The following is a 15610-nucleotide window of genomic DNA, read 5'->3' on the forward strand; positions in this document are numbered from 1 at the left end:
CTGAAAAACTGTTCTTCTTCTCGTCTGGAGGGAGGGCGGGCCCTTCGGCTACCTGCAATCCTCTCCCTCTTCAAACCTGCTGCTCAAGGAAGATGACAGTTGTCTTTAATAAAGAGTTGGCGCCAGGTCTTGGGTAGGAGGCATGTTGTTCCGGGGATATTTAGTTAAATGGTCCGCGAATTTTTATTGGCTAAGTGGTCCTTGGTCTGAAAAAGTTTGAGAAACACTGCTTTATAGACAATAACGATCATACACTCCCATTGCACTCAAACAACCACACTCAAACGAGGAGATATTGTATCAATTAGCCTATTAAGTACTGTATTTATTGATTGCAAAGAGTTCAACGTTACAGCAACATAACTTTGCTCCGGTCGCTAAATCTGATATATCCGTGTGCATCATCGCTCTCCCTCTCTCTCTCTGCCACACCCACCCTGTAACCTACGTGTTTATACACAGTGATGGGCAAGCTACTTGATATGTGTAGTGAGCTAAGCTACAAGCTACTCTACAATAAATTCAGCTTCACTACACAGAAGCTACCACTCATAAAAATGTAGCAAGCTAAGTTACAAAAACCTGTCAAAAGTAGCTTGATACATTAGTAGCTACTTTCAGTTAAACAAACTGCATGCCAAGTCAATGCAATTTTAGTGATCAACACAACTGTCAGTCAGATAAAGGCTAAAATATGTTTAGATGTATGTATTGAACAATAGCCCAATACACAAAAAACAAATGCATGAGTTTACAAATTAACATCACATGAGTTTACAAATTAAACTTTGCTAAGAACTGTCTCCGACCTCTGTTTAGGAAAACAATCGTGACTACCACTACCATCATACAGCCTTGTGTGTGTGTGTGTGTGTGTCCGTGTTGCCAACTCCTCTGTAAGGAAACTAGCTCTCCCAAAAATCGCCAGAAGTCGTTAGATGACGCATGACGCACAATATGCAATTCTGAGAGAGGTAACATTTGTGCGCGAATACAAAGTTCTGATATTTTGCCCGCAAATACAAAGTTTTAATATTTTGCTGTTATCTAGTCAGACTGGCCGCGAAGTGTGAGTGGAGATGAGACGATGACAGCCCTCGCTGTACTCAGCTCTCGTGAGATCGGTTGTAACGTGAACTGCAGAAAGGGATATGTGAGATGCTTTTTCAGTGCTTTGTCAACACAATAATCCACCAAATGACAAAAAACATCAGAAATGTCCAGGAGAAATTAGCTTTCGAGGACGCTACTGCGCTACTTGATCAATAAAAGAGCTTAGCTACTGAAAAGTTACTTGGTTTTGTAAATAGCGACGTTACAGTCAAGCTACTGGCAAATGTAGTTAAGCTAGTAGCGTCGCTACAAGTAGCGACGCTACTGCCCATCACTGATTATACATTATAGAAGCAAGACCATTATATTGTAACAAATCACGGAAGCGTGGTATATTTGTTATGGCTTTTTATTAAACACAACACACTGTCACAATGGCACGGGCTTTATGCCCACGAACAGACTGTGCTACCGTCACCCACCTGTATAAGCTCTGTCCCAACACAGAACAACGACATGTAATTAGAACGGTAAGGAACATATAGCCTAGGGAACGTCATGCATAACATAAAGTATAACAGTATGCGCCCGCTGCACGGCATTACGGGGCGACCATGCCGACACGTTATAATATTCTGGTTTAAAGTTAATGCTTGTGAAATCAGCTGTCACTCGACTATTACCTGACCAATACCTGTCAAACTCGGTCATAGAAAAATATCATGAATGCATATTTATTACGATGGGGAAACTATAAAATCGGAGTACGGACAACTAATGCCCAGCGTTGACGATGCTGGAAACAGCTAAATGAGCTACAGCCCAAATGCAGTGAGCTTTATCAAGCCCTGGAAAGTTCGGCACATTTGCCCGTTTCCACAGCGTCTGCTGAGCGGTCATTCAGTACAATGGGGCGTCTTAAGACATATCTTACGAAGTACGATGACTGACAAAAGACTGACTGGACTTGCTCTTATGAATATTCACATAGATTTGGAAATCGACAGCGAAGAAGTACTTAAACAATTTGATGCAACTGGGCAGAAGGGCAATGCGTTTTGGCTGTAACCCATTATTTGCGCGCGTGTGTGTGTGTGAATGTGCATGCGTTTCTCTCGCCTTTTATCTTTCACCTTTGAATAATGTAACTTATAAACACATCGGCCTGGCAGAAACAAACAAACAAACAAACAAACAACCCAAGAGGCAACACGCATTTCTGGACCGATGAACAGACGCGATTCATGCTCAATCAACTGTTGTTGTTATTGGTAGTGGTGAAGAGGTCAAGCGGAAAGGGCTGTATCACCACTAGTTGTAATAAAAACAGCGCCACCTATCGTATCGGATATGACATGCTTTCGGCCAATGATTCGATTTATTCACTGCCATGTACATTGGGATAATAGCACCTACCCTCGAAAGAAAGCATAGTCCGACTAAGCAAAGATTCGAATTATACCATCATGTAAACACACTGAGTGAATTTAGTTAAGCAAAGCCCTACGTTTGCACACTGTCTCGCTGGCAACTTCTCTCCCCGAGCCCTGCTTTAACACAGTGACTGACTCCTGTGACTAGTTTCTGCTCAGTGGCAAACTGTCCTAACAGCTTGCAGCTGAGCCTTTAATTAGTGGACTCGACATCCCTAGTCCCCAGAGCACCTCCCCAGGGTCCTAGAGACTGCCCAGTACAGCCCTGGTGCGGTATATGCCATCCACAAACTTCCCTACGGGCATTTGCCCACGTTTAGCCCTAGTGGGACCCCAAGAGTAGCTTGGGGTACCACAGTGTGTGTGTGTGTGTGTGTGTGTGTGTGTGTGTGTGTGTGTCTGTGTGTGTGTGTGTGTGTGTGTGTGTGTGTGTCTGTCTGTGTGTGTGTGTGTGTGTGTGTGTGTGTGTGTGTTCCTTTTTGTGAGGAGTAACTGGGCCCAAATCCTGAATCTGACTAATGGTGTTGTGCTGTGGTGTACATCTCCTGAACCCTGGTTTACTACAACTCCAGAACTATACTGACATCAGTGTGTACAGTGTGTGTGTGTGTGTGTGTGTGTGTGTATGTGTGTGTTGTGTGTCCACACATATTGTCTCTTCTTTCTTTTTTTCCAGATCCCATGAATTAAAAACACTAACCCTTCATCACGTGATGTTAATTTGTTTATTCATTCATATCTCTAACAGTGAGCACACACACACACACACACACACACACACACACACACACACCAGTGAGCACACACACACACACACACACACACACACAGCAGTGAGCACACACACACACACACACACACACACTAATGAGCGCACACACACCCAGTGAGCTCAACACACACACACACACACACACACACACACACACACACACACACACAGCAGTGAGCACACACACACACCAGTGAGCACACACACACACACACACACACACACACACACACACACACCATTGAGAGCACACACACACACACACAGCAGTGAGCGCACACACACACACACCAGTGAGCACACACACACACACACACACACACACACACACACAAACACACCAGTGAGCACACACATACACACACACACACACACACACACCAGTGGGCACACACACACACACACACACACACACACACACACCAGTGAGCACACACACACACACAGCAGTGAGCACACACACACACACACACACACACACACCAGTGAGCACACACACACACACACACACACACACACACACACACACACACACTAGTGAGCACACACACACACACACACACACACAGCAGTGAGCACACACACACACACACACATACACACACACACACACACACCATTGAGCACACACACACACACACAGCAGTGAGCACACACACACACCAGTGAGCACACATACACACACACACACAAACACACCAGTGAGCACACACACACACACACACACACACACCAGTGAGCACACACACACACACACACACACACACACCACCTCCTGTGTCCCAGTGTTCAACTTTGAGCCCAGCGCACACACACACACACATACACACACACAGCAGTGAGCACACACACACACCAGTGAGCACATACACACACACACACACACACACACCACCTCCCGTGTCCCAGGGTTCAACTTTGAGCCCAGCGCCTCTGTGCTTCTCACATTGCAGGTCACTTTGGGGTGACACAACAAGTAATGGCAGTAAGGTTTAGGAGGGTGAGTGTAACAGTGGCCAGTCCCCAGTGCCCTAAGCGATGTGCTAACGCTAACAAGCTTTAGCCCCTGACACAGGCATCAGCATGTTGATGAAGATGTGCTAACGCTAACAAGCTTTAGCCCCTGACACAGGCATCAGCATGTTGGTGATGATGTGCTAACGCTAACAAGCTTTAGCCCCTGACACAGTCATCAGCATGTTGGTGATGATGTGCTAACGCTAACAAGCTTTAGCCCCTGACAGGCATCAGCATGTTGGTGATGTGTGAGTGTGAGAGAGCCTGGGAAAAAGACTTGACACAGTCATGACAGTGTGTGTGTATCTGTGTGTGTGAGTGACAGAGATAATTTCGAAACACTGTTAATGACTTAAGGATATATTAATCGCTTCTCTCTGTCGTTCCTACTCACAGTCATATTCACAGGGTTTAGCCCGATAATAATCACAGTCATATTCACAGGGTTTAGCTCGATAATAATCACAGTCATATTCACAGGGTTTAACAATCACAGTCATATTCACAGGGTTTAATAATCACAGTCATATTCACAGGCAGGGCCGGCTCTAGCCCCCCCAACATCACTTTACTTTGCATAGCAGTTTTTTCACCCACTTATAATTCTACTATTCTACATTGCAGTTCAACAATAAATGTTGCATGGACAACAAACACCAGAATAGTTTCAGAACATTTTCTTTTTTATTATTTTTAATAATTAATTACACACTCAAAGTTTTGATTAAATTAACTCCATAAACTGTGCAAAACACTCTTAAGCACCTGTAAGGACATTTAAGCAAATTATGACCCTCTATACCCTAACTATACCCTCAATACAAAAGTGCTTTATGGATACTGTATGTACCACTACAAAATATCTCAAATACCTCACTACAATTCTTCCAGTCATTTAGGCCACTACTAATGAGGTGGTCATTTTTCTGTGAAAAGAGCTTGCAGCAGAAGCAATACAGAGTATTGTTTTCCCTTGAATATACAAGCCAGCTTCTCTTGATTTTCTCCCCATTTACTAATTACTAATTTACTAATTACTAATTACCATCATCTATTTTTGGAAATGTAAAGTCTGGACTGGTCTGGTATGGTCCTCTGCAAACTAACTCTGTCCTTACCGGATCACAGAGGGCTGGCCAGTCAGCAGGATCTATAGGTTCTCCCTGGATATCAGGAATTGTGGAGGGTGAGGTGTCTGCAGGCGGCAGTGTAGTTTCACTGGTGCCCTGAGTGCTTGATGTGGTCCTGGATGTCCCTTCACCTTCACCTGTATTCAAGCATATTGTATAGCCAGACAAGCAGTGTTTAATATAATAAGTGAAATGATCATGAATGTGGTTGAACTTCTTTAAGAAAACAAGCCATTGTATTTAATCCATGCTAACATGTTTCTATTGTACTTTAAAGTATGGATGTGGCTTGAAGAAATACTATTAAATAGACTCACCTGATGCAGGCTGTGTGTTCCTGGCCTGTGTGTTACTGGCCCCTTGAGTACTACTGGATGTCCCTTCTCCTGAAGCTGTATTTAAACACAGAGTTCATCCATGCTGTTCCTTACACAGTTGCATTTGGTAATTTCTATCATCCCACCACATAGTTGCATTGTAAATACATTTTATCTGACCATGTAACTTGTAGTAGATAAATTACAATTACTGCCACAAGGCTAAATAATACTAGGCTACTGAATACAATTAGTAGTATTAATGTGATGTGATTATGAAAGTAATAATTGCTAATAATAATAACAATAACAAAAACAGCAACAGTAGTACTATCTAGTTGTGTAGGCTACTTGCAAAGTTCAGAGGGAGGCGAATCAGGCGTCCTTTCTCCAGCAGGTGCCGGCCTCTGCAAAAATTGCCTGAGTGCATCTGGCCAATTTAAAACAAAAATAAACAAAAAAATTAGTATATTCCGTGGGGAGGAACTGTACAGAAGGGTGAACACCACCACTATCCCCAAAAGTGTTACTGTGTGTGTATGCACCTGCTAGTTGTGAATTCACTAAACAGAACTTATGCCATTTATAATTAATCTAGACAGCAACTGTACTTTCAATAACTAGCATACGTTATCCAGATACTGGTCTTTTGACATTTACATCCATGTAGGTTATCAGTGAAGTTACGTTTGCTAGTAATAGCCTACGTAGCAAATTAGCAAAGTAACAGTCGCTAGCTAGCTATAGCTAGCCTAAGTGACAGCAATGAAACGTCCAATATTAGGTGATGCACAATACTACATTTGTTTCATTTGACACCTTAATGGCTGAGATGAGAAGACTTACCTCTATACTTGGATTTCTTTTCCTCGTCTTCCTTTCTTCGTTTTCGTCCCTGTGCTCCAGGTGGTTTAGACCGCTTCATTTTTGCGAATGTCACGTAGCTGACACGCTCATCCCACCCTGGCAGTGTGCAGGAGCACCTCACGTAACTAACGTAACGTAACTTAACGCAACCGCGAGAAATGATCGACAATAACCATCAATTCAATCTAAGAATCAGGTTGACAAGTAAACTTGTGGCTGAAGGGGCGCCCTAGGATGATCATGATTAATAAACATGTTTTAATTTGCTTGTTATTCTAACTATGATTAATGGGAAGTAGGTCCAAGGGCGACACTAGGGCGCCCCTAACCCATTTGTCGCCCTAGGCAGTCGCCTAGTTCGCCTATAGCAATCGCCGGCCCTGTTCACAGGGTTTAATAATCACAGTCATATTCACAGGGTTTAGCCCGATAATAATCACAGTCATATTCACAGGGTTTAGCCCGATAATAATCATGCTTCAAAGTCTGCAATTCATTTCACAGAGAGTTTGTTATCCAGTCTTTTCATTTTATTTTGTATGGTGTTACATGCAAAGGAGGAGCATACGGGGTAATGTATGCTGTGTTGATATCTTGTGGGGGTCAAACTTAGTGGGGCACAAGTTTTTACCTCATCAGTACATCCCACTTCACGGTTGAGTAATTGCAGTGGGAAAAGACAGAGCATCTTCCCAGCCGCTAGGCGGAGCTCTAGACTACGTGTCCTTCTTCTCCTATGGTTACTCGTAGTAATCAAATGAATGAAGCAACATGCCAATAACAGAGACGGCTAATTAGAGGGGAGTAACGTTAGCGCCAAGGTGTGTGTCAGTCCGTGTGCCCGCATCGTCACCGACGGTTAAGCTTGCTCGCCTCCTCAGGACTACTGCACCTTACCTCCCCCGACTCCCGCGATGGACCGAGAGACAGTTGTCATCGTGTCCGCAGCAAGAACACCGATAGGTAAACTGACGTTACTATATGCTCATCCCGAGTAGGCTATGACTGGGGTTTCATACTTCATGATCGTTTTCTAACGTTAGTCGAACGTGTCGACTTGTAAAACAGCAAGTTAGTTTGATTGATACGTTTCTTCCTTGTGCTAGCAAGCCCGTTTAATGTAATCGAATGAACTGATACACATTGACACTCACACTTTCCAGTAGATTTGTGCAACGCGTTTTCTGTGTGGACGAGACAACTTGGTACATACAGTAGGATGAGCGCGTCATGTAAAATATAATCTAAGGTTTTTTTTTAAATTAGCGTTGGACGTTCTGTGCTTGTTTTCGGTGTCTGGTGTGATATAGAGACAACATTTCGCCTGAGTTCACTACAGTCCCAGGTTGCTTTCCCTCTATACAGCACAGCCCTGCTGGCGTGTTGATAAGGAAGACATGTTTTCTGCGCAGCTATTGGCTAGCGGACATTCTGCCCAGTTCACCCCTAACGGTGATTGGCCCGTTTACCATAGTGCCATGAGTCAGGGACTCTTTGGGATTGGCCAATCTATCGACTGACGGCAGGATGGTTGAGTAATGTCATGATATGCAGTGAATGACAAGGTTTATCCTAAAACAAGATGCTATAATTTTGACAAATATGTCTGGTTTTATGTGCATACCAAAAGACAAAGGATCAAGTCAACTCAAGTAGCTTTAAAACTGTCAATAATAGGATTGATACAATATTATAAACCTCATATAAATAGGGTAATTTCCTATACAGCTCAGTAAAGTGTGTGTGTGTGTGTGTGTGTGTGTGTGTGTGTAGGGTCCTTTAATGGAGCCTTCACCACGCTGCCTGTTCATGAGCTGGCCTCCACTGTCATCAAGGAGGTGCTTCAGAGGGCTGGCGTGACCCCCGACCAGGTGTCAGAGGTCATCATGGGTCACGTGCTCACGGCAGGTAAGGGCTGAGGTCAAAGGTCATCATGGAGCCGTGTTCAGAGAAAGGCCCCTATTAGGGCGAAAAACCAGAGCTCTACTTCTTGAATTAAAGTGCATTATACCAGTTAAACACATATGATAAATATGCATATGGTCAGTGCATTATACCAGTTAAATACATATCATAAATATGCATATGGTCAGTGCATTATACCAGTTAAATACATATGATAAATATGCATATGGTCAATTAAATATGTATGATAAATATGCATATGGTCAGTTAAATATGTATGATAAATATGCATATGGTCAGTTAACAAAAACATCTGATATAATCATCGTGAATCTCCCCCAACACTGGACACAGTTAATCCCCTTGGTATCCTCTCTCTCTCTCTCTCTTCTCTCTATCTCTCTCTCTCTTATCTCTCTTCTCTCTGTCTCTCTCTCTCTCTCTCTCTCGCTCTGTCTCTCTCTCTCTCTTCTCGCTCTCTCTCTCTCTCTGTCTCTCTCTCTCTTCTCTCTCTCTCTCTGTCTCTCTCTCTCTTATCTCTCTCTCTCTCTCTCTCTTCTCGCTCTCTCGCTCTGTCTCTCTCTGTCTCTCTCTCTCTCTCTTATCTCTTTCTCTTATCTCTCTCCCCCTCTCTCTCTCTCTGTCTCTCTCTCTTCTCTCTCTCTTCTCTCTGTCTCGCTCCCTCACCCCCTCCCCCTTCTCTCTCTCATCTCATGGGCAGGCCATGGGCAGAACCCTGCACGCCAGGCCGCAGTTGGTGCGGGCATCCCCTACCCGGTGCCCGCCTGGAGCTGCCAGATGGTTTGCGGGTCGGGCCTGAAAGCCGTGTGCCTGGGGTGCCAGTCCATCCAGACGGGAGACGCCACTGTGGTGGTGGCGGGGGGGATGGAGAGCATGAGCAGGGTAGGTGCATTTGGAGTCCAGAAACCCCCTAGCATCATCACTAATGGTAGAGTCCAGAAACCCCATAGCATCATCACTAATGGTAGAGTCCAGAAACCCCCTAGCATCATCACTAATGGTAGAGTCCAGAAGCCCCACAGGATCATCACTAGAATCATCACTAGCCCCATAGAATCATCACTAGAATCATCACTAGTCCAATAGAATCATCACTAGTCCCATAGTGTCTTCAGCAGTCCCATTGGATCATCACTAGCCCCACAGCAATGTCTGAGGTCCTGTATGTAGAGTGCTGGGTTGAAAGGTGGGGGAGAGTTATGACACGCCTGAATATCTAGCATCACAAAGACTGCTTGCTTGACATGCCACAGTTGAAATTATAACCAATCATTCAGTCTTTAGCTGTTCGTCTCCCTTTGGCCTTGATTCCTGCGCGATGTTTGATGTTTGTGTCAACAAGAGTAGTCTGATGAAATAAGTGGTACATTTCCTGTATGAAAGAAAATTATTAACCACAGTTTCAGGCTGGTCGGTGAAATGGTGCAATCCTTGACCTCTGACCTCAAACTGATCTTTGACCTTTGACCTCTGACCTTTGACCTTAAACTGACACCGCTCATAAGTCTCACACTCCTCTCCTCTCCGAACAGCCTGGCGTGGGGCGTGCTATCATGTTTGTACAAGTAACAGATGGGCCAGCATTCAATACTCTACACACAGTATGCAGCAGTGAAACGAAACCCTTTTTCCCCTGTGTCCTTTTTGTCCCCTCAGGCACCCCATACTGTCCAGATGCGCACGGGCGTGAAGATGGGGGACACGCCCCTCCAGGACTCCATCGTTGCTGACGGACTGACGGACGCCTTCCACTGCTATCACATGGGCATCACAGGTACGACATGGGCATCACATGGGCACATGGGCATCACATGGGCATCACATGGGCATCACAGGTACGACATGGGCATCACAGGTACGACATGGGCATCACAGGTACGACATGGGCACATCACATGGGCACATCACATGGGCATCACAGGTACGACATGGGCACATCACATGGGCATCACAGGTACGACATGGGCATCACATGGGCATCACATGGGCATCACATGGGCATCACATGGGCATCACAGGTACGACATGGGCATCACAGGTACGACATGGGCATCACAGGTACGACATGGGCATCACAGGTACGACATGGGCATCACAGGTACGACATGGGCACATCACATGGGCACATCACATGGGCATCACAGGTACGACATGGGCACATCACATGGGCATCACAGGTACGACATGGGCATCACATGGGCACATCACATGGGCATCACATGGGCATCACAGGTACGACATGGGCACATCACATGGGCATCACAGGTACGACATGGGCATCACATGGGCATCACAGGTACGACATGGGCATCACATGGGCACATCACATGGGCATCACATGGGCATCACAGGTACGACATGGGCACATCACATGGGCATCACAGGTACGACATGGGCATCACATGGGCATCACATGGGCATCACAGGTACGACATGGGCATCACATGGGCATCACATGGGCATCACAGGTACGACTAAATATGATGTCATATGGCATCACAGGTGCAACTAAATATGATGTCATATGACATCACAGGTGCGACTAAATATGATGTCATATGGCATCACAGGTGCGACTAAATATGATGTCATATGGCATCACAGGTGCGACTACACTCGTACTCCTCTATACCAAAAACATCACAAGCATCGAATTAGCACTGACCATGAGCTTAGTGTATTAGTGTATTAGCACTGACCATGAGCTTAGCGTATTAGCACTGACCATGAGCTTAGCGTATTAGTGTATTAGCACTGACCATGAGCTTAGCGTATTAGTGTATTAGCACTGACCATGAGCTTAGTGTATTAGTGTATTAGCACTGACCATGACAGGGTTTTTCCTGCATAGAGAAAATTTGGGCGCGCGCCTAAGCCGTTTTCCCGAGCGCCTACAACAAATCGCGAGCGCCTAAGGCAAAAAAAAAAGTCCGCGATAAAAAAAATAAATAAAAAAAAGCTGTCATTCATGGCGCAATTCAGCTTAATAGTGTTTTGAGCCCTCATCGTCGACTTCAAGGGCGCATCCCACCTCCCACCCCCTGAGCCAATCATTGAACAGAGGCTGCTCCAAGCTTGCCAGTTTAGAGAAGACGTTGGTTTGGATTTGAGATTTGAGCAAGCAACTTAATATAGCTAGCTTATAGCTGTTTTAAACCAAGTGACTTTACTTCAAAAATGTTGTTTTCAACCTGCTTACAAATCTGGTTAAAACAACTAGTGAAGGTGTTTTAGAATAATATTAATGCCATATACAATAACTGACTTTATGTTAACACCACTAATTAATGTTAGCTGTCTTAATTATTTAGCGCAATGCTAGCATGCATCTACCGTAATTCGATATTTAACCAAGGTAGCCTATTGTAGCTACTGCAAAATATTGATCGCAACCTGTTTACAAATCTGGTTAAAAAGATAAAGGTGAGCTGTTATTTATAGATATGAATTATTTCTCATGCATCTAATGGCTTACAGCTACCTGTAAAGCATCTAAACGTACAGAGTAAGGGAGGTTGACTGCTAAATACAGTACATTAAGGCAGCCACCAGTCCTTGGATAGCTCTCATAAGTGAGTTATTGTATATGGCATTAATATTCTAACCATCACACATAGGATATATAGGTACACAAACACACTGCTTAAATAAAACACTAAGCCTACAAAGTATTTTTTTAAGATATTGTAGGCAACTGCTAGCTAGCTAGATAATGTCAGCAACTGCTAGCTAGCTGCTTGCTCAAATTCAAACCAACGTCTTTAAACTGGCAAGCTAGGAGCAGCCTCTGTTCAATGATTGGCAATTCATCACGCGTGCAATGCATGTAAGTGAATATGGTCTCAATAGTATGTTTCAAGTATAGGCTACAGCCGAAACCTCGTTCTGTTTTGATCAATAGTAATCGAGTTGATAAGCGTGTCTTGTCTGAACAATACGCAACTGTGAGGTGCGTGAATGGACAGAGCGGCCAGCTGCCAATCAGTCAACTTGCGTATGCATCCTGACTTCATCAGTCGGCGCTGATTTTGAGCATAACATTCTATTTTCAGTATTCATGGCTTTCAATGTATTAAAATATCTGCTATATTGAGGACATACACAGGTGTAGGCTATTATTTGATTTGTCTACCCGTTTGAACGAGTACCAGTAGACCGCGGGGCCTCGGGAGAGGCAGACAACCGCATTGGTTTATCAATGAAAGCTCAGCTCGTTCGGAGGAGAGCGGATAGATTTGTGTTGCATCTCGAATATAATAATATTAATATTATCATTGATAAATAAACCGGTGCGGTTGTAAACTGTCGTTCCGCTGCGAGGGCCAGCCCGACGTGCACGAATACACCTGTACAAATGCAAATTAAATGTCCACTCAAAATGCTGACAAAAGTTTGATTTCCAACGCAGCCTCTATTGGTGGGCCAATAGAAGTTAAACACACTATTAAACATATTTGAGGACAGTTTTAATAATAAAAACAAAAAGAATGGTATGTAGGTTTGTATAATAAAAATGAATAGTCTTAATAGATAGAATAGAATAATTGAATTTCATAATTTGTGTGTTACATTTCTGACCACTGGTTAGTTCTAGATTTTATTGATATACATTTCAGTAGTTTGCATATGTAGAGGTAAACCTTGATAATCTTTGAACCATACATGATAGCACCATGGGGCTTGGACTACTGTCAATCTATTAGCCTATCTATTTTAATCTAAAGTGTAAGCAAAATGATTTCCTGAAGCATATCCTCCATTATTTATGAAATGGTAACATGTAAGCTAATAAGGTGACATGGTAACACAGACTGTGCGCGCGTAGCGCGCAATTTTTTTTTGGAGCACCGAAGACCCATTTTGACCCAGGAAAAACCCTGCATGAGCGTATTAGCACTGACCATGAGCTTAGCGTATTAGTGTATTAGCACTGACCATGAGCTTAGCGTATTAGCACTGACCATGAGCTTAGCGTATTAGCACTGACCATGAGCTTAGCGTATTAGCACTGACCATGAGCTTAGCGTATTAGCACTGACCATGAGCTTAGCGTATTAGCACTGATCATGAGCTTAGCGCATCAGCACTTGCCATGAGTTTAGCGTATTAGCGTATTAGCACTGACCATGAGCTTAGTGTATTAGCACTGACCATGAGCTTAGCGTATTAGCACTGACCATGAGCTTAGTGTATTAGCGTATTAGCACTGACCATGAGCTTATTGTATTAGCGTATTAGCACTGACCATGAGCTTATTGTATTAGCGTATTAGCACTGACCATGAGCTTAGCGTATTAGTGTATTAGCACTGACCATGAGCTTAGTGTATTAGCACTGACCATGAGCTTAGTGTATTAGCGTATTAGCACTGACCATGAGGGTTTCAGAGCTCAGGGGGTTGTGTGTGGAGTGACCCCAACATTAGTTATCGATTGCGTTGTCTTTATCATCACGTTGTTTTGTTGTTGTTGTTGTTTGTGTTTATAATCATGTTGTTGTGTTTGTGTTGTTGTTTGTGTTTATAATCATGTTGTTGTGTTTGTGTTGTTGTTTGTGTTTATAATCATGTGGTTGTGTTTGTGTTTATAATCATGTGGTTGTGTTTGTGTTGTTGTTTATGTGATTGTAATTCTCCCCCCCAGCTGAGAACGTGGCGAAACAGTGGGGGGTGACCCGAGAGGAACAGGACCGGTTTGCCGTCTCCTCTCAGACCAGAACCGAGGCGGCCCAGAAGGCGGGACACTTCGACCGCGAGATCGTCCCTGTCACCGTCCCGTCACGCAAAGGCAAGAGCAGTTGATCACAGATAACTATCTCCTGTCCTTAGAACAACTGCTCTTTCCTTATGATCACAGATAACTATCTCCTGTCCTTAGAACATAAGGAAAGAGCAGTTGATCACAGATAACTATCTCCTGTCCTTAAAACATAAGGAAAGAGCAGTTGATCACAGATAACTATCTCCTGTCCTTAAAACATAAGGCAAGAGCAGTTGATCGCAGATAACTATCTCCTGTCCTTAAAACATAAGGAAAGAGCAGTTGATCACAGATAACTATCTCCTGTCCTTAGAACATAAGGCATGAACAGATGATCACAGATAACTATCTCCTGTCCTTAAAACATAAGGAAATGCTCGGCCGATGACTCGATGTGTTTGGAGTCGGATCGCACACAGGAGTTCCATTCTGTTATTCCTAGAGCTGTTGTTGATTTCCCAAAATTGGGATGTTGATGTTAGAAGCAGAAACCGAACAGACACAGAGACACTCTATGTCGTCCAATCTAGACCAAAGATACCCCCCCCCCCCCACACACACAGAGACACTCTATGTTAGATAACCTGAAACAAGAACTGGTATTGAGCATACTTATCGGAATGAATGAATGGATAAGTGTGTTTATAGCTAATAAATGAATGGATAAGTGTGTTTATAGCTAATAAATTAATTGTCATCATACTCTTGCCAATCTTGCTTGGGCCCACTGGGATTAAGAGGGGTTGAGCTTCCTCTCCAGTCAGACCAAAAGCTAATCTAATGTATTACCTTAACCCCAACCCAACAGCTAATCTTTTTAATTGAACCGTACACGGCTGAGTGAATGTCTTTTTTTTTTTTTAGACTTTACCCATCTCACTGCATGTGTGCTTCTGTTTACCTGCTGAGTTACCACTCTCCTGTCTCCTGTCTGTGTGCCCCAGTAACCACTGACCTGTCCTGTCTGTGTGCTCCAGTAACCACTGACCTGTTCTGTCCTGTCCTGTCTCCTGTCTGTGTGCCCCAGTAACCACTGTCCTGACCTGTCTGTGTGCCTCAGTAACCACTCTCCTGTCTCCTGTCTGTGTGCCTCAGTAACCACTGTCCTGTCTCCTGTCTGTGTGCCCCAGTAACCACTGTCCTGTCTGTGTGCCCCAGTGACCACTGTCCTGTCTGTGTGCCCCAGTGACCACTCTCCTGTCTCCTGTCTGTGTGCTCCAGTAACCACTGTCCTGTCTGTGTGCCTCAGTAACCACTGTCCTGTCCTGTCTGTGTGCCCCAGTAACCACTGACCTGTCCTGTCCTGTCTGTGTGCCCCAGTAACCACTGTCCTGTC

The 15610-nt window shown here is 44.1% G+C and overlaps 1 protein-coding gene across 2 annotated transcripts in view; it reads left to right on the top strand.

Moving 5' to 3' along the window:
• The first annotated feature begins 7336 nt into the window (after window positions 1-7336).
• The window catches only part of acat2 (acetyl-CoA acetyltransferase 2), a 12227-nt gene continuing 3953 nt past the window's right edge, over window positions 7337-15610 (top strand). For both annotated transcript variants that reach the window (XM_031582207.2, XM_012817719.3), the window contains exons 1-5: window positions 7337-7552; window positions 8363-8497; window positions 9216-9397; window positions 10172-10289; window positions 14158-14301. In XM_031582207.2, coding sequence (XP_031438067.1) covers window positions 7504-7552; window positions 8363-8497; window positions 9216-9397; window positions 10172-10289; window positions 14158-14301 — 628 coding nt within the window. In that variant the 5' untranslated portion in view covers window positions 7337-7503. The remainder of the gene's footprint in view (window positions 7553-8362; window positions 8498-9215; window positions 9398-10171; window positions 10290-14157; window positions 14302-15610) is intronic.

Source organism: Clupea harengus, chromosome 15 (genome assembly GCF_900700415.2).
Source record: "Clupea harengus chromosome 15, Ch_v2.0.2, whole genome shotgun sequence".
Classification (NCBI taxonomy): domain Eukaryota; kingdom Metazoa; phylum Chordata; class Actinopteri; order Clupeiformes; family Clupeidae; genus Clupea; species Clupea harengus.